Source organism: Meles meles, chromosome 5 (assembly GCF_922984935.1).
Source record: "Meles meles chromosome 5, mMelMel3.1 paternal haplotype, whole genome shotgun sequence".
NCBI classification, from domain to species: Eukaryota; Metazoa; Chordata; class Mammalia; order Carnivora; family Mustelidae; genus Meles; species Meles meles.
The window spans coordinates 151,006,994-151,026,035 of NC_060070.1; the positions used below are offsets into that span (position 1 = coordinate 151,006,994).

Here is a 19,042-nt window from a genome sequence, read left to right on the forward strand (position 1 = left end):
ACTTGTGCAGGTTTAGTGGTTTAATTACCACTTGTGTGGTAATATCACTCCTTGGTGCCTGGGTGACTGAGGACCTTCCAACAGCCGTTTGAAAGATACAATCTGTGTGTGAAACACCCCCTTTTCCCCCTCCAGCATGACCATAGTCACTCTGCTAATCCAAAGTAATAAATGCTTAAAGCACTGACGTTAAAAGACTGGCACTACATTTGGTCCAATATGTTCTGTAAATTTTTTTTTTACAAATGTGAATTTCTTCCATTCTTTGTTTTTCAAATACCTGCTGAAGTTTTCTTTCCAAACAGCAACAAAGTAATGCCGAGTGAAAAGGAAGTTTAGAAGCTAAGGTTTGCATTTTTATTTCAATTAAAAAAAAAAAAAAATCTGAGGGGTGCCAGAGTGGCTCAGTGGGTTAAGGCTCTGCCTTCAGCTCAGGTCATGATCTCAGGGTCCTGGGATCGAGCCCCACATTAGGCTCTCTGCCTGCTTCCCCCTCTCTCTCTGCCTGCCTCTCTGCCTACTTGTGATCTCCTCTCTGTGTCAAATTAAAAAAAAATAATAAAAGAAAAATCTTTTTTTTAAATCTGAGAATAAAAGGGAAAATAATACATAGCTCAGAAAAATTAATAGCATTTATACAATGCTCTGTGTCCAAAAATCAACTGCTATTATCCCAATAACGGTTCTGAGGTGGGTACTACTACCCCCATTTTTCTGACAATGGAGAAATCAGTTTGTGAAAAGGACATGTTAAGCAGTAAACTGGAATTTGAATGCTGGCTATCTCTCACCCAAATGCTGCTCTGGGCCGCCAGCTTCCAAAGGACTCTTGGAGAAAGAGTAACAAGGTTGGATTCTAAGATGGTGCTAACCTTACTTTCCTAGACAGTGGGCAATTACTCTATTGAGGAGCTCAAGTAAATGAAGACAGCCAAATCCTTGATCCTTGGCCAGGAAAGGGGTGACAGGTGGTGGGAGAAGCACGGTGTGAGCCACTGTCCCCTGGCCATCTAACCCTCTGACAGTAATGGGTACTTTTACTTTTTAAAAGCTATCCTCCCGAGCCCTGTACCTAAAACACCCTTTTTGTAACAGATACATAAAATAATAGGGGACAAATCCAAACAATGCATATAAAACCCAGCACAGCTATAAAACTCCAGATACTTGGACTTCAGCTGGGGCCCAGAGCTAGAGAGCAAAGTCACCCTGGTTTAAGCCAAAGGCCTTGGTGCCTCTGACAGTCCCTTTATATGGATAGAAAAGGTGTGTGCCGGAGTTTTATGGATAAAACTGGAAAAATAGAATGCTAAAAATTCAACACAGTGACACACATTCACAGAAATGTCCAACCTTATCTTTAAAATGCAAATATGTTGTAAAGCAAAAGTGCTTTATTAAATTCCTGGAATGTAAATAATTCCAAGTAAACCACACAATTCAAGTTCAATCTTGTTTTGTGTCTATTGTGAAGAGCTGCCCACATGACTTGCCATCAGCTCCCATCTCAGACATAGGCCCAGAATTTTAGGTATTAAGACCTAGTGTGTAGAAAACAAGCAAAGCTATTGGAATTTGGGTGGCTAGCTTGTAAAGAACCTACAGCCAAGAATCGTGAAAAGAAATTGAGGCTAGCCCTAGAATGAAGCAACGCAACCAGCCACAAGCAGGGGCAAAAATATAAAATGACATATTAAGCAGCAAAGGAACTTGATAAATTATGCGGTATCAACTGATTAACAATGCGTATGTAGTTACATAATATACAGTTGGGTTCTTACCTCGGTTGATAAAATCTCAGGTTAACTTACTAACTGAATAAAAAGGTTATGTTAAGACTACACTGGGTAAGTGTACTTTCTTGCCTACTCCATTGTTGAACCTGATCATTCCGTTTAGATGCCCATGACCCCATGACCAGGATAGCGAGAATTCCAGTTTGGCATGTCAGGGTGAGTTAGCACTCAAACGGTCGCAGCTACTTTTGTTGAGCTAATTGGGTGGCTCTGAAAAGAGCCTTTGGGTTTAAAGTTGGCGCTCCCGTTGCAGAGACTTAAGCCCTCTCGCCGCGGATGCGGCGCGCCAGCTGGATGTCCTTGGGCATGATGGTGACGCGCTTGGCGTGGATGGCGCAGAGGTTGGTGTCCTCGAAGAGCCCCACCAGGTAGGCCTCGCACGCCTCCTGCAGCGCCATGACGGCCGAGCTCTGGAAGCGCAGGTCGGTCTTGAAGTCCTGCGCGATCTCGCGCACCAGCCGCTGGAACGGCAGCTTGCGGATCAGCAGCTCGGTGGACTTCTGGTAGCGCCGGATCTCGCGCAGGGCCACCGTGCCGGGCCGGTAGCGGTGCGGCTTCTTCACGCCGCCCGTGGCCGGCGCGCTCTTGCGGGCCGCCTTGGTGGCCAGCTGCTTGCGCGGGGCCTTGCCGCCGGTCGACTTGCGCGCCGTCTGCTTCGTGCGAGCCATATCCCGAGTCGCACGGAGAGTGTCTTCACCGAAGCCGGTAAAGGGCTCACAGCCCTCCTCCTTTTATACAGCCAGACCAACAACCATTGGACCCACCAATATTCAAAAGTTCCCGCGCCCTCCCCGGATTGGCCCAGCCCCGTGAGGGCCCCGGATTAAGAGCGGCTTTCGGATTGGTGAATGACTCCTAAACCCTGCCCTTCACCGTAGCTACTCTGACGTCATTTATTTACCCTTTCCATTCTTATAGCCACTGTGGACAAAAATCTCGTAAAGGGAGCTTCAGGTATTTTGAAATGTCAGATAATCACGCAAACCAATATAGGAATTTCCAAGGGGTCTTTTCTTAGAGAAACCGTCAAGATAACTTGCAGGTGCTCAGGGAAATATACAAATGAGCTGCGTCTACAATGGAGGTCAACATTTTTTGGGGTCTGGTACAAATACTGTGGAAAATTAGGAAAACGGTCTTTATTCACAAGCACTAGTTATCGAGGACCTGTGAGTTACTCTCAAATGCTTCGGCAAATGTGCAGCGTTCTCATCAACTTGGATCTAGATGGATAATGTAATGTGGATATCCTTCAACAAATGTTTTAGTTAGAAACTGAGATCGCAGCGCTTTTCACTTAATTCTTTTTTTTTTTTTTTTCCAAAACGTGAAGCTATTGCCCTTGCGATAAACTTTGAAACTTCATCTGCACAATAGGGGCCTTTCCGTTTAACGCACCTATTGCCAAACACGGTCAATACCGTTACCCGCAATTCCACTAAATCCACGTGTGGCTTTTATCTCCAAGCGAATATTACTATTTTATGGGGAAGGGCGTAATGCTTTCTGGGGGTTAATCGCGACATTTCACTTTGGTTTTCAACACTAGTCAGAATTCAAAGCAGGACAGCTCTTTCAATAGAAACGGTAGGTGGCTCTTAAAAGAGCCTTTGTTGTTAGATTAACTCTTTCTTGATTAGGAAAAAGTCCGTGTTAGAAAAAAACAGTCAGCATTTTACTTCCCCTTGGCCTTGTGGTGGCTCTCAGTCTTCTTGGGCAGCAGCACGGCTTGGATGTTGGGCAGGACGCCGCCCTGCGCGATGGTGACCTTGCCCAGCAGCTTGTTGAGCTCCTCGTCGTTGCGGATGGCCAGCTGCAGGTGGCGCGGGATGATGCGCGTCTTCTTGTTGTCGCGCGCCGCGTTGCCCGCCAGCTCCAGGATCTCGGCCGTCAGGTACTCGAGCACGGCCGCCAGGTACACGGGCGCGCCGGCCCCGACCCGCTCCGAGTAGTTGCCCTTGCGGAGCAGGCGGTGCACGCGGCCCACCGGGAACTGCAGACCCGCCCGCGACGAGCGCGTCTTGGCCTTGGCGCGAGCCTTGCCACCCTGTTTCCCGCGACCCGACATGACTGATGAAACAAAAACCAAACGCTTTCAAAAGAAAACGCAAGGATAGGAGCCAGAGCGTGCGCAAGAGAAGTATTTATACTAACTGGAGGTAGGCTGTCTGCAAGTTTCCTATTGGCTATTTTCAATTAACCAATGAAAAAGCAGAATCAGAATCCCTCATTTACATACACGCTCCCATCTGGCGGGAGGTTTTTGAATGCTTCACTGTAATCCGGTATGAAGAACTTTTATTTTAATACTAATAATTGAACAATTTGGTGCTTTAAATAATACTCTTTCAAAATACAATTAGAAGCAGAAGTTATTGTCCTCATTGCTCCGTCTTTTCGCTGCTTGTCCTTGTCCAAGTTTGTGACTAATTGTGGAATGGAATAAACAAAAATTTCTAAATAGGTAACATTTAAGAAGTATATCTATGCCAGCAGTTGCTTTAACGCTTTGAACCTCGCAACAGAAAAGAAAACAAGGAACAAAATAATTCCTTGGGACCACTTGAGTGGCGCAGCCGGCTAAGCATAGGATTCTTGGTTTAGACCCTGGTCCTGATCTCAGCGTTGTGGGTTTGAGCCCCGAGGAGCCCCAGCATGGGCCTCTCCTCTCAGGGCGGGGTTGGCTTCAGATTCTCTTTCCCTCAGTCCTCCCCGACCCTTGCGTGCTTGCTCTCAAATAAATAAATAAATCTTTTAAAAAAAATCTTTGTCAGACCCCAAGTCTTAAAATATCTGAACCATGAAAACTGAAGGCAAGAACTGGACCATCCAGCCTTTGCCCTGGATCAGCCGCCTTTTCTGCTTCAGCCTTTATCTAAACAGGAGGCGTTAGAGGACCAACCACCCTCAAGGTATATAGAGTACTGTTGTCACTTTAGAGACCAGAAGACTTAGAGACAGATGTTTGTTTGTTTGTTTGACCTTGTGCAGGCTTTGCTGAGCTAATAAGGTGGAGGACTCCAGACTCCTGACTGGGAAAGTCATCTTTACCGACGCCATTTCCAATTCTCCCGCCTTCTCTCTTTTCTCATTTGGCTACAACAGAAAGGATTCTAGTCGGTTCAGGAAACTCCTCTGTCATCAAGAGAGATTGCCAGGAGAAATGTTGCTGTTTTTCCTTTTACAGTCCATGAGACAAACTAGACGGGGCCCAGATGGAGGTGAATAATTATTACAGGAATTTTTGCAGGCTCAAGTCCAAACGTCTTCTGATTCCCAAACAGGATGGTAAAAAGCAAGAGAAGAGCCTACGTGTGAGAACATCTACTCATTAGCCAGCTCTGTCAGAGAACCATCCTTTGATCCAGGGAACCTGGCAGGAGAGTAAAGATACTCGTCTTCTTTCTTTTTTGCCTTAAGTCTTCTGACTCTTTTGACTGTTTCTCTTAACAATAGTTAGCCACCTTTTTATTTTTTTATCATTATCTTCACTATCAACAACAGTGATAAACACTAACCACTGGCTTAATGTCTTTGCCAGACCCGGATGGAGACATGAAAAGATTATCTCAAGGGGCGCTCGGTTGGCTCAGTGGGTTAAGCCTCTGCCTTGGCTCAGGTCATGATCTCAGGGTCCTGGGATTGAGCCCCGCATCGGACTCTCTGCTTGGTGGGGAGCCTGCTTCCCCCTCTCTGCCTGCCTCTCTGTCTACTTGTGATCTCTATCTGACAAATAAATACATAAAATCTTAAAAAAAAAAAAGATATCTCAAATCCTGCCTTGAAGACTTGATGCTCTTGAGAAGGGAAGACTTGTATGCCCAAACGCTAAATAGTAGAGCATATGCTTCCTCCAAAAATGAAGGTTTAAATAATCAATAATATAAGAGCACATGAAGGGGAAGAGTAATGAGTGAGTTGGAAGGAAAAAAGAGTTCGTGAAGGAGGCGAGCACCCAGCATTCAGTCAACGTCTATTTACTGAATACCTGATACATGCCAGAGTTCCAGGTATGTGGAACTTTCGTGAAAAAAAGCAGATATCAACCTGTTCGTTCGCTCGTGGTGATGCTGTCATAGTGCAGGGAAGCGTACAATAAGCTATGCTCACAGTAAAAGTGCAGAGTGCATTTTCTGGTGATGAGTGGTCTCGACAAAAGGTAGAAAAAGGGCATAGATGAGACATACAGGGATGGTCAGGGAAAATGTCACCAAGACGGCATCATTTGAGGTCAAACCTGAAAGGGCTGAAGAAACTAGCTGAACGAGAAGAATAAATGCTTCAATAAAAGGCCACATGCAGGGGCACCTGGGTGGCTCAGTGGGTTAAAGCCTCTGCCTTCGGCTCAGGTCATGGTCTCAGGGTCCTGGGATGGAGCCCCACATCGGGCTCTCTGCTCAGCAGGGACTCTGCTTCCTCCTCTCTCTCTGCCTACTTGTGATCTCTGTCTGTCAAATAAATAAATGAAATATTAAAAAAAAAAAAAAAGGCCATATGCATTCAAGGTCAAGGGAATGTCAGGAGCCAAGGGCCGGAAAACAGAACTGTTCTAATTTCCTCAATACAGTAGGTCACTTAGGCTGGAGCCGTGGGCTCGTACAGCGCTAGGTAAAACAGAAGGCAAGATTAAGGCTTGTTTCAAAAACCCAGAATAGAAACTGGACTGCAAGCAATCACAACATCAAGAATCTGTACTCCATTGAATCATGGATGAAAATAAGTCCTCTAATTATCAACGTCACCCTGTGTCAAACAAAGCAACAAACACTTGGCCTCTGCTATGAGTAGAACAACTTGATGAAATCCTATCAGCGAATTCTCAAAATCAGCAAGATCTAGGCATTTGACTCTGGAAAGTAATATGGAGGACAGATATTGGTGAGGGAGATGATGAGGGTAAATTCTTCCACAAAAATATGAGAAGAAAAGTAGCTGTCCCCCGAACCCCTTTTCCTTCCTTCTTCTTTGAGCCAGGGGAGGGACAGAGAAGAAGACTCACCACTAAGCAGGGAGAGCCTGACACGGGTTTCAAACCCAGGACCCCAGAATCATGATCGGAGCGGAAGGTAGATGCTTAACTGAACCACCTAGGGGCCCAAGAATCCCTCATTTTAAGATAGAAGTTAACAATGACAACAGATCTTGAAAGACAGCTCGAGTTGACTTGATCTAGATCTGTACATTGTATTTATCTGACAAAATTTTTTTAAAGATTTTATTTATTTGTGTGAGAGAGAGTGAAAATACTAACAGGGGATCAGGGGGAGAGGGACAAGCAGACTCCACCCTGAGCAGGGAGCCCAATGTGGGGCTCGATCCCAGGACCCTGAGACCATGACCGGAGCCCAAACCAAGACTCCAATGCTCAACAGACTGAGGCACCCAGGAGCCCCTCATCTAAGAGAATTCTAATAAAATCAGGTTTTTTCCAGTACTTCAAAAGCCACTTAAAAAAAAAAAAAAAAGGATGATTATATCCAGTTTTGTTTCTTATCTCGTAAGTATAAATGTCTTTTTAATGCCCAGGATGTGTTCTTTGTGGCAGTATGTTTGAAAATAGTAGCTGGAAACCTTTCTCACATCACATGGAAACAATGTATGAAAATTATTTCAAAAACATAAAACCTTCTGTTTCTGGACCACAGTGAAGTACACACACTTATCTCTATTCGTTCTGCTAGGTACAACTAGAAATCCCAGACATTACATGTAAACCAAAGGTGGAGAGAAGGCAGCTTGGCTAAGTGACGTTGAGAGCTGAAGAACAAGAGAGTTGTGTGTTCTCTGGATTTTCTTTTTACCTCCCATATCCTGGATTTGGTGCTGAAGAAATTGGCAATCTCGAAACGCCAAGGAGAGCAAACGAACAACAGCAACAATAAAGACACGAAACAAGAACCTGGTATCTCTACCCAAAGGCCAAGGGTTGACCTAGAAAGTAGAAAACTTAAGACATTACCACTGTACAGCGAAACACCATGGAACACATTGTGCCTCTGCCTCCCCAGCTCCACAGGTATAAGGTTTCCATGGAGGCCAGATGGGGATCTCAGGCTTCACTTACTCTGCGATGATGGGGTGCTTCTCCCTTCCCGGCAGGTGGAAATTATCCAACTAGGATTTTAAAGCAGCCGTCATAAAAATACTTCAATGAACAGATAACAAACCCACCTGAAACAAATGAAAGACTGCAAAACCTCAGGGAAAAAGTAATAAAAGATGTAAAGAAGAAATAATTCAAATTTCAGAACTGAAAAACACAATGACTGACATAGAAAACTCCACTGATGGGCTCAACAGCAGAAAGGAGAAGACAGAGGGGGGAAAAATATCAGGGAATATGAAGATAGAAAAATAGAAATTACCCAATTTGAACGACAGAGAGAAAATAGACTGCGGAGAAAAAAACCAACATCAGAGACCCATGGGACAATAACAAAAGACCTAACGTTCATGTCTTTAGAGAATCAAAAGGAGAGGAGAAAAGAGAGTGGAATGTCCAAGAATTCCTAAATTTGGCAAAAGATGTAAACCTACAGATTTCAGAAGCTTCACAAACCCCCAAGTAGAATAAACCCAAACACATTCTTGACATAAAACACATCATAATCAAACCCATGCAAACTAAACACACACAAAACATCTTGAAAGCAGTGAGAGAAGAAAAAGGGAAGGGGGGAAAAAGGGGAGAAAAGGGAAAAATCAATTCAAATGACAGCAGATTTCTCATCAGAAACCACATACCAAAAGGCAATGTCACATTTTTTTAAGAGCTCAAAGAAACCGGTACTGTCACTGTGAATTTCATGTCCTTTAGGAATCAGTGAGGGAATAAAGACATTCTCAGATGGAGTAAAGTGGAATTTCTTGCTGGCATATCTCTCCATAGGAGAATGACAAAAGGAAGTTCTTGAAAAAGAAAGGAAATGATATGAGATTTTTGGAACATTAGGAAGGAAGAAAGGAAAGAAAGAAATATGGGTAAATACAATTCTCTTGAGTTTTCTAAATTATGTTTAGAAGCTAAATTTCTTATATTATATGATGTGGTTCTTGATGTACATAGAGGAAATATTTCAGAGAGTTATATTATAAACAAGAGAGGGTAAAAAGATTTAAAAGAAAGCGAGCTTTCTAAGGTTGAACTGGCAACATGTAGATACCAGTAGACCGTGATGTTGTATGTATGTAATATCTAGGGGAACCACTAAAAACCTGTCCAAAGACCATAGATGAATCAAATTCAAATTGTCTCAAGAAAATATTCAAGTAGCCCACAGGAAAGCTGGAACTAGAAAACAGAGAAATGAACAATAGTAAGGGAAAAAGTAAAAACAAACCAACAAAAAACCCACCAGAAAACAAAAATTAAAATGGCAAATTTAAAGCCTAACACATATGGGAAGAAAATTTTTCCTAAACCCTTTTAGAGTCCCTGGCTGGGTGTGATAATTAAATTGACAAAGATAAACTGGCAGGGGAAAAGCATACAAGTTCTATTGGAATTTTTACATGTACGTGAGAACCTTCTTTAAAAAATGAAGACCTAAAGAAGTGACCAAAGCAGGAAGCTTTTATACTTTTAGACTTGAAATAAATTTCTAAAGAACTGAAAAGACAAAGGGGGTTGGGCAATGGTGGTAATGGCGGAGAAGTAACAAGGTTTATTCATAGCATCTTCTCAGTCCTAAACTCCTTGTTTTTCTGGTGATGTTTTTCTAATCCTGCCTTTAGGGAAGAGGGGTGAGGGAGAGGAAGTCAAAGTAAACCTTGCTTTGCCGGTTTCCCAGACACTCCTAGCTGAAGATATTCAGTATGTCCAAGTGCCATCTTTTGGGGTGATATGTCCTGAATCCCCTCAAGGTCAATCATTGCATTAAATGTATATGGTCTAAATACATCCATTAAAAAACAGAGACTGGGTGATTTGATAAAAGTACAGGCTCCAAATGTATGCTGTTGTAGGGAGGAAAAATAGTTTCCCTCTACCCTTCTAGATTGTTAGCTGAGACACACCCGCCCCCCAGTAATACAAGACAGGTTAACAGGAGGAAACAGAGCTTTTAAAAAAAGGAACAACAAAAAAAGTTGAATAATGCGTGTACCTCCTGTATACAAGGGGGAGACCCAAGAAGTACTGAGTAATGCCTCAAATGGCCCCAAGCCACCACCTTAAATACCATCTCCAGCTAAAGGCAAAACATTTTCAGGGTGGAGGGTGGGGAGGACAGTTTTGGGAGGTTACCAGGCAAAGCACAGTAAACAAGGTTATGGTTGTTAGGCAGATTTAAGTTTTTGCCTTCTCCACTGGGTTCTTACAGTTTTAGTCATCCTTCTTTTCCTGGCACAGAGAGGGAAACACTCTTGCAAACTCAGATTTCCTCTGTAAATGTAAATTTCTCTTACAAAAGGCTACTATTAAAAAAAAATCACTTTAGGTAATCTTTCTGCCAAAGAGGCATATTTTAGGGTGTCAAATAATGCTCCCCTTCACTGTTGACAGGAACTCATTTCAAATATAACTATCCATACAGGTTGAAATGACAGGGTACAGGAAGAAAACCTCGCAAATATCAACAAAAGGAATCAAGGGTGCCTATATTAATATCACGTTAGGTAAATCAGAGCAAAGGAATTTACCAGAGATAGAAAAGGACATTACAGAATGACAAAAGGGTCGGTCTAATTAGAAAATCAAGAAATTCTTTTTTTTTTTTTTTAAGATTTTATTTATTTGTTTGACAGAGAGAGGGAAAGAGCACAAGCAGGGGGAGTGGCAGGCAGAGGGAGAAGCAGACTCCTTGCTGCCTGAGGAGCCCAACACAGGGCTCATCCCAGGACCCTGAGCTCATGACCTGAGCTGAAGGCAGAGGCTTAACCCACTGAGCCACTCAGGCGTCCCAAACCAAGTAATTCTAAACGTGTAAGCACCAAATAGCAGCCTTACAAAATACGTGAGGCAAGAACTGGAAGAACTGCGTGGCTTACTGAGCAAATCCACAATTACAGGTAGGCAGGTCAACGCCCCTCCCTCAACAATTGATACAGCAGGTATATGAAAAGTTAGCAAATACACAGAACTCAGCAAGTGCCTTGTTTTCATCTGTGAACCAGCAATGGTAACGTAGAGGTGGAAAAATGTTCCCTTCCTCCTTTCTAGGTGCTTTGGCTGGTTTAATAATTACATTTCGACGCAGGTCAGATTAATAGGAGAAAAGCAAATACAATTTCTTATGTCTGAGAGCAGCACAAAGGACACCCAAAAGCCAGTCAGGCAGTTGAGGCTTGTAGGCCATCCTGAACTAAGGAATGGGGACCCGGGGCTTCAGAGGAGAGACTGGCAATTCACAGGAAGGTACGACTAGATGTTTGGTTCATCAGCTGTACACCCGCCCTGCAGAGGTCTTTCGGATTAAAAAAAAAAGAAAGAAAGAAAAGAAAAAGTTATCCTTGACAATAGCTCTCTTTCTGGTACTTTTAGAATAGGCAGTTACTGAGGCTCTCATGGGAGGCCCGGAGGCCAGCAAAGAGCCCACGGCCGGCTGTGGGGAAGGTCGGGCCCGTCCCGGCAGCGTCCGCGAGAAGCCGGATCCCACCAGGCAGGCCCAAGATGGCGGCGCCACGACCGGAAACCCCTGAGCCAGTGAGGTGGAAAAAGCAGGGGAGCAGCTCCTTTTCCCTCTCTCATATCTCAAGGGTATAATTTTAACTTTAATAAACCTTTTCGCCTGTGTCCCTTGTCCGCTGTGTTGCATGTCTGTCCTTGAATTCCTTTTTGTGACAAGACCAAGAACCTGGTCACCTCTTTGGGATGCGCGGAGTAGAGGCCCCATGGCCCGGGGTTTCCCCGTTCACCTGGCAACAAGATCTCTGTTAAATTTTAAAGGATAAGAAAAAGTATGATCTCATATGACATTCATATATCTATCTGCATATAGACCCGTGTATATATGTAGACAAAGTAAAATTTCCAGAAGATTGATGGCAAAAATGTCCTGGGTAATGGAATTACAGTTGATTTTCATTTGTTTATTTGAAATTATTTGTGGTGGTTGTTATTTTAAAATAACGGGCAGGCGCATCGAGCTCTCTGCTTGGCAGGGAGCCTGCTTCCTCCTCTCTCTCTCTCTGCCTGCCTCTCTCCCTACTTGTGATCTCTGTCAAATAAATAAATAAAATCTTTAAAAAAAATAAAAAATAAATAAAATAAAATAACGGGCAGGTATTGTTTTACAAGGAAGTTAAAAAGAACTGACTTAAATGTGTATATTATTTAACGGAAATGAAAAGCCAAGAAGAAAGACATGAAATGTTGCAGAGAGATGCTGAAGGCAGAACTGAGAATTCTGTGTCCTCTCATCTGCCAGGAAGCAGGGCCAGGGCATTCCATTTCTAGTTGTGCCCTCTTTCCCAAATCATGAATACTTTCTGGACCTCCTGCTATGTGTCTTTTCCAAATTTTCAACCTCCCTCCAAATTAAAAGTCTCTCCAGCCCTACCCCCTCTGTCTTGTTCTTGGCACCCAGAACTTAGCCCAGAGCATCTCCCCTTTCCCTCAGGGACAGATCCAGATCGGGGACAGATCGAGCTCTTCCTGTCTCCAGCTCATCTTTGTTGGACAGAAAGGCAGGTAAAACTTCCCCGTGGCTACAAGGATAATCAGGAAAGTTATACAAGCTATTTTTTTCTCATTTGCTTTTTTACCCAGAAATTGCCTTTCTGGAGAAAAATGTGGGTGTTTTATTAGGGAAGAGGGTGCATAAAGCCTTGTAGGATTTCACTTGGCTGGCTCACCTGCTGGCTCTGCTGTGTCCAAAACTGGCCCCATCATATGCAGCTGGAGAGATTTTGAGTTTTTTCTGCTTTCTCACCATTCCGCACTATAGATCCAGAGTCTACCCCACAGTCCAGGCATCTGATTTTTTTTTTTTTTTTAATTCTACTTTCACTTGCTAGAGATCAGCCAGGTATTCAGTACAGATGGCAAAAAGGCCTAGGTCTGAGTCTACAAACCCCAGTTTAGTTTGAACTTGTCAATTAAGGGTCAAGTTTTATGTAAAGAATCAAATGTTAGGAAGGAAGGGGAGCATGGAAGGAGAGAGAGAAGGGAGATGAAAGGTAGAAAGCAAACCGGTAGGCAAAAGTTTTGAAGGACAAGATGAGGAAAAAATTATCCCTACCTCAGCCCATTTTGAACAGGATGAGAAATATTACCACTTAGATCTCACCTTGCCAGGGTCAGAACATAAAGGTCAGTGATTTTTAACGAGTAGCCTGAGTTTGATAATTAAAAAAAAAGGGGGGGGGTTTAGGGAGAGTATGTCTTTTTATAATTATTAATTTTTAAGGCCAGGGTCTCATTCACAACTATATTTTGTGTTGCTGAAACTTGAAGTATTCATACAAGTGGTGGGCTGACATTTGAGATCTGGGAAAAGATCATTTAAATTTTCTTCATAAAGGGGTCCTTTTAAAGAAATTCTATTGTATATTTTATTTCTTCATCCAAAGTCACTGTTGTGTGTCAACTACATAAAATGTCATACACTGATGAAAGAAATACCGTTTTCCTTTTTTTCACCGGCAGTCAACAGCTGAGTCCTACCCATTCTCCTCCCCTCCCCCAATCGCCGACCCAGACCTGCCCCATTACCTCCTCTTCATCAAGGCATTTTCTGTCTTTGCAAATTATTTTTGGAGTCTGGTTTCTTTGATAAAGTTTTGCCAAGAAAACCCAGCACATCTTCCTCTCCAACCCAGGCCCTCCTCGCCAGCCAGTAAGGCGACGCGATAAGAAGAGCGGGAAATTCAAACCTTTTGTCCTTTCTAGAACCGGAGGGCCAACCACCCCCCCGCCCTTGTAGTGGCATTCCCGAAAAGCCATTAACACTCAGAATGGGAAATGGGACCTGGGAATCTTGGGACTCAAGAAAAATTGAAACGGGTGTAGATTGGCTGTTGCCATCGGTAAACAATTCTAGTGTGAAACTAGAGTAATTACCTTTAAACTGCGCAAAGAGCCTGAGGTATATCTCAGAAGTGCCCACGAGAACCACAGGCGTCTACTCAATGTTTTACGCAAGGGAATTTGGGGTCCAGGTATATAAGTCCTATCTCTTTCTCGCAGCCCAGACCTCACCCTCCTCCCAAGAGTGAGTCTCCATTAATCATGCCCTGAGGGTCGCTATTCTGAAAACCTTTACCTACTTCTTTACCCTGCAGGAAAAATCCCTTTTTTGGAAACGTGAACACTGGGAAAAGAGTGAGCACTTAAAAGTATCCTGAACTTTAGAGGAAAACAGAACCTGGGCTGAAAATAAGAGGGGAAATAGCCCTTTCGCGCATTACAACTCCAGACTAAATTCCGCTTACAGTTCACGATTCTAAAGTTACGTCAAAAATAGTCGGATTAGATTCCTTAGGACCCAAGGTGTAGTGTCACAGACTTGCACTTAACACCGCCACGAAGTAGTGGTTACAGGTCTCTACTGATAAAGTGGGTGGCTCTGAAAAGAGCCTTTGGGGTTGAGTCACAAGACGCTTACTTGGAGCTGGTGTACTTGGTGACGGCCTTGGTGCCCTCGGACACGGCGTGCTTGGCCAGCTCCCCGGGCAGCAGCAGGCGCACGGCCGTCTGGATCTCCCGGGACGTGATGGTCGAGCGCTTGTTGTAGTGCGCCAGGCGGGACGCCTCGCCCGCGATGCGCTCGAAGATGTCGTTGACGAACGAGTTCATGATGCCCATGGCCTTAGACGAGATGCCCGTATCGGGGTGCACCTGCTTCAGCACCTTGTACACGTAGATGGAATAACTCTCCTTCCGGCTGCGTTTGCGCTTCTTGCCGTCCTTCTTCTGCGCCTTAGTAATGGCTTTTTTGGAACCCTTCTTCGGGGCGGGAGCAGATTTGGAAGGCTCAGGCATGGCTTTTCCCTAAAAGTAGTAGAAATGCGAACCGCACTCACCACAACAAAGGTTAGTGCCGTGAAAGGTCCAGAGCTCATTCTTTTATAGTTCCTCAATGCAAATGAAGTTTCAAGAATTGTCACTTCTGATTGGATAAAATCGGAGATTTCTCGTTCTGGGGCGGGGTTTATGCAAATAAGGGATAAACAGTCTCTCTTTCTATTGGATACACAGACTAACATAGTTTGACCAATAGGATAGCTTGTAGGCTCATCCCTGAGATGTCTATAAAAGGTTTTTGGGGGAGGGGGTGGTAGCAACAAACGCGTTCTCAGTTTTTGCGGAATTTTGGCTGTCGAATTGAGTTAGCTTGGCATGTCTGGACGCGGGAAGCAGGGCGGCAAGGCGCGCGCCAAGGCCAAGACGCGCTCGTCGCGGGCGGGTCTGCAGTTCCCGGTGGGCCGCGTGCACCGCCTGCTCCGCAAGGGCAACTACTCGGAGCGGGTCGGGGCCGGCGCGCCCGTGTACCTGGCGGCCGTGCTCGAGTACCTGACGGCCGAGATCCTGGAGCTGGCGGGCAACGCGGCGCGCGACAACAAGAAGACGCGCATCATCCCGCGCCACCTGCAGCTGGCCATCCGCAACGACGAGGAGCTCAACAAGCTGCTGGGCCGCGTCACCATCGCGCAGGGCGGCGTGCTGCCCAACATCCAGGCCGTGCTGCTGCCCAAGAAGACCGAGAGCCACCACAAGGCCAAGGGCAAATAAAAATCTAGCTCAGACAGCACGTGCTTTATACTATAGCAAATAAAAGGCTCTTTTCAGAGCCATCCATATTTTCACAAGAAAGGCTGGTAACCCAACTTGTGCTACCTTGGTAAAACCAGTGCTGAAAATATTTGTAAAAAACGAGAAGTTAAAACATTGTATTGTAATCTAAGGAAACAGGCCATCTATTATGTGTTTAATGTATACCAGACATAACTTAGCTACAAAAAGCTCATGGAGCTGAAGTGTACAAGCAGGAAAGGAATTTGCTTTTTTTTTTTTTTGAGATTTTATTGGACAGAAATCACAAGCAGGCAGGGAGAGGAGGAAGCAGGCTCCCCGCTGAACAGAGCCTGATCAGGACTCGAACCCAGGACCCTGAGGTCATGACCCCAGCCGAAGGCAGAGGCTGGAAATGTGATTTTGACCAATAAAGTTGCACAAGCTTTTCAAGTTTTCAGTTTAGGGAGAAATTTCATCCTTCAAAAGTAAACTACCATTTATTGCGGTACAGTGTTGTATGTATCATTAGCAGACCCGGTGCTTTACGTGTGATATTCCAAATACAGCTAGGAACGGTGCCATTTAGTTTAGTATGAGAAAACTCGGTGTTAGGAGAGCTATAATGACCTAAGATCTAGGGAGAGGCAGTCCAGGCTACCCGAGATCTACTTCAGAATAACTAGCCCAACAGTCTAGAGGAGAAGGTAACAAGACAAAATTATACTCAGTGAAGTGTGCAGACCGGCAGGATTGATAACCTCCGAGCCTGTGGAGAACTGGGGGAATCTCAGATTCCATTTATATTTGCAGAACCACACAGATTATATTTAACATGTTTCTTAAAAGGCTGGTTAGGGCTCCTGTGCTAAGTGAAAACATAAAACAAGCTTTGAATATTAATTCACACTGAAAAGAGGGAGGGAGGTGGAGTTATTCATCCAATCGGATTCTCTAGTAACTCTTCAATGTGGCTACGGTTCAACCAATGGTTTCATCGCGCGGTTCTTTTGAAAAACTCCGAGGCCAATCAGAATGCGTCTTACTGTATATAAAGGAATCTTCGGCTTTGTTCCCCAGGCTGTGTGTCTTTAGTTTCTCGCAATGGCTCGCACGAAGCAGACGGCGCGCAAGTCGACCGGCGGCAAGGCCCCGCGCAAGCAGCTGGCCACCAAGGCGGCGCGCAAGAGCGCGCCGGCCACGGGCGGCGTGAAGAAGCCGCACCGCTACCGGCCCGGCACGGTGGCCCTGCGCGAGATCCGGCGCTACCAGAAGTCCACCGAGCTGCTGATCCGCAAGCTGCCGTTCCAGCGGCTGGTGCGCGAGATCGCGCAGGACTTCAAGACCGACCTGCGCTTCCAGAGCTCGGCCGTCATGGCGCTGCAGGAGGCGTGCGAGGCCTACCTGGTGGGGCTCTTCGAGGACACCAACCTCTGCGCCATCCACGCCAAGCGCGTCACCATCATGCCCAAGGACATCCAGCTGGCGCGCCGTATCCGCGGCGAGAGGGCGTAAGACGCTACTGGGTTGTTAGAGCTTCAGCCAAAGGCTCTTTTCAGAGCCACCCACCATCTCTTGAAAGGGGTTGTAACTTCTGGTTCTAACTACAAAAACGCAAGTTCAGTTGCCACGAAAATGGTTTCTGACCTGGACGTTCTTAGTACAAGGTGTATTTGAGTGTTAACTGACCAAATATTCTAAGTCCCTTTCTCACGCTTCAGTTAGACCTGTTAGAGTTGCTGTTGAAATTTACCACTTACGGGGTGACAAGAAAGCAGTTGTAACTTTCTAGAGCCGTTACACAAGCTTCACGTGTGCTCAAATAGGGTGCAAAGTAAGCTTGTACTTGCACTCCGTCTCCAGGGAGTTTTCTCTTTACGTTTGCTGTGCGGTTCCTCGAACCCTTTCTTTATATTGGTTTAGACTTAATGGAGAATAGCATTTAGTCAGGCGAGTTTGTAGAGGGTCCTGACCACCCCCTGTAAAAGCCTTTATTCCATTTAACGTAACAGAAGCAAATCTAACAGCATTCTCAGTATCAACGTTTCCAGTAATCCGCAGAACATTTCATGTATCCTGACTTCAGAATCTTGTGTTGGTCTGAGGAGAGACTGAAGCTTGGGTGACAAGAACAGACTTCTGCACTCACCAGAGGACAGTCACTAAATGCATATATGCTATAAGACAAAAGACTTACCGGTCATTATCCGAAGTTTCTCTGCCTACGCAGCCTAAAATCAGTGGGGTTTGATTCTGACAGACTGTTACCTAGAGTTTTTCTCCTACCCATGTCCCCCCCCCACCCCGCCTTTTTTTAGGTTTTTTTTTTTTTTAAGGTTTTATTTAATTGACACAGAGAGAGATCACAAGTAGGCAGAGAGGCAGGCGGCGGGGGAGGGGGGGAGCGGGGAGCAGGTTCCCCACTGAGCAGAGACCCCCAATTCGGGACTCGATCCCAGGACCCTGAGATCATAACCTGAGCCGAAGGCAGAGGCTCAACCCACTGAGCCACCCAGGCGCCCTCCATGCCCCCTTTTAATAAATGCAAAGTCATTCACTAAAGTGATACTTTAATTTTCTAAGTATGAAGTTATAATGAACTGATGGTAGTTCAAGGTTTTTTGAGGCCTAAAACTTACACAACTTGGCAACTCTTAATAATCACAATTCAAAATTTAAAATACAAAACTAGAGAGTGAACATTTATAATTGAAAGGATGCAAATTCCAATTTTACCAAAATAAAGCTGTAGCTATCACAAAGTTCAGTAAAATAGCACATTAATTTTCGAATACAACACTATAATTTTTTTGTCTTAGAATATTTTTGATGGCATACTCTGATTCCATTTTCATTTGAAAATTATTTTAGAGGGCAACCCTCTTGGGTTGCCTCTTTCCTTGGAAACTTTGTGCTATTGCTCAATAAATCTTGTTTTGCTGCCCACCAAAATACACACACACGTATATATATATATATGTATATGAATATGAATATACACATATATATGTATGAATATTTTCTATATATACAGTGGGAAGAGAAATCAGTATTTCCTCCCAGGTAAATTGATCACAATTTGTTTTGTTCTCTTGATAACTTAGAACTGAGTTTCAGCTTCCAAACGCACTATTGGTAGTGTCATTTTTTTTTTTAAAGATTTTATTTATTTGACAGACAAAGATCACAAGCAGGCAGAGAGGCAGGCAGAGAGAGATAAAGGAGGAAGCAGGCTCCCCGCTGAGCAGAGAGCTCGATGTGGGGCTCGATCCCAGGGCCCTGGGATCATGACCTGAGCCGAAGGCAGAGGCTTTAGTGTCATTTTTAAGACTGTGTTCAAAGTTGGGAACTCCTTGCTCAACCTTCTTCCATACGTGAGTTGTAAGATTTGGAAGGATTCTTCATGGACCAGCTTTCAGCTCTAGACGTTTCCAATCTGGATTCATCCGTACTATACACCTTTACGGCCACTGCAGTTGCTCCAAATACACAGACGTCATCATGTGCCATGAAGCTCGACATCGTGTCTGAAATCGAGGTTTGTCAGTGAGCAGTGGGAGCGCACACCATGAAA

General features: G+C 44.6%; 5 protein-coding genes across 5 annotated transcripts; 2 read left to right on the forward strand and 3 right to left on the reverse strand.

Moving 5' to 3' along the window:
- Positions 1-1,693: 1,693 nt before the first annotated feature.
- On the reverse strand, positions 1,694-2,545 carry LOC123942360 (histone H3.1). Its single transcript, XM_046006263.1, has one exon. It carries the CDS (start codon positions 2,462-2,464, stop codon positions 2,054-2,056), a length of 411 nt encoding a protein of 136 aa, XP_045862219.1. The 5' UTR covers positions 2,465-2,545; the 3' UTR covers positions 1,694-2,053.
- A 386-nt stretch (positions 2,546-2,931) lies between these two features.
- LOC123942375 (histone H2A type 1-D) lies at positions 2,932-3,869 on the reverse strand. The gene has a single exon (XM_046006280.1). The coding sequence runs from the start codon at positions 3,862-3,864 to the stop codon at positions 3,472-3,474; it is 393 nt and encodes a 130-aa protein (XP_045862236.1). The 5' UTR covers positions 3,865-3,869; the 3' UTR covers positions 2,932-3,471.
- A 10,468-nt stretch (positions 3,870-14,337) lies between these two features.
- Positions 14,338-14,737, reverse strand: LOC123942395 (histone H2B type 1-B). Its single transcript, XM_046006304.1, has one exon. It carries the CDS (start codon positions 14,716-14,718, stop codon positions 14,338-14,340), a length of 381 nt encoding a protein of 126 aa, XP_045862260.1. The 5' UTR covers positions 14,719-14,737.
- A 310-nt stretch (positions 14,738-15,047) lies between these two features.
- On the forward strand, positions 15,048-15,497 carry LOC123942371 (histone H2A type 1-B). Its single transcript, XM_046006276.1, has one exon. It carries the CDS (start codon positions 15,076-15,078, stop codon positions 15,466-15,468), a length of 393 nt encoding a protein of 130 aa, XP_045862232.1. The 5' UTR covers positions 15,048-15,075; the 3' UTR covers positions 15,469-15,497.
- A 1,075-nt stretch (positions 15,498-16,572) lies between these two features.
- On the forward strand, positions 16,573-16,983 carry LOC123942365 (histone H3.1). The gene has a single exon (XM_046006269.1). The coding sequence runs from the start codon at positions 16,573-16,575 to the stop codon at positions 16,981-16,983; it is 411 nt and encodes a 136-aa protein (XP_045862225.1).
- Positions 16,984-19,042: the final 2,059 nt, after the last annotated feature.

What these genes read in the sequence shown, in the direction of transcription:
- LOC123942360 (XM_046006263.1), bottom strand. Translation starts at nt 2,464, where the DNA reads ATGGCTCGCACGAAGCAGACGGCGCGCAAGTCGACCGGCGGCAAGGCC.
- LOC123942375 (XM_046006280.1), bottom strand. Translation starts at nt 3,864, where the DNA reads ATGTCGGGTCGCGGGAAACAGGGTGGCAAGGCTCGCGCCAAGGCCAAG.
- LOC123942395 (XM_046006304.1), bottom strand. Translation starts at nt 14,718, where the DNA reads ATGCCTGAGCCTTCCAAATCTGCTCCCGCCCCGAAGAAGGGTTCCAAA.
- LOC123942371 (XM_046006276.1), top strand. Translation starts at nt 15,076, where the DNA reads ATGTCTGGACGCGGGAAGCAGGGCGGCAAGGCGCGCGCCAAGGCCAAG.
- LOC123942365 (XM_046006269.1), top strand. Translation starts at nt 16,573, where the DNA reads ATGGCTCGCACGAAGCAGACGGCGCGCAAGTCGACCGGCGGCAAGGCC.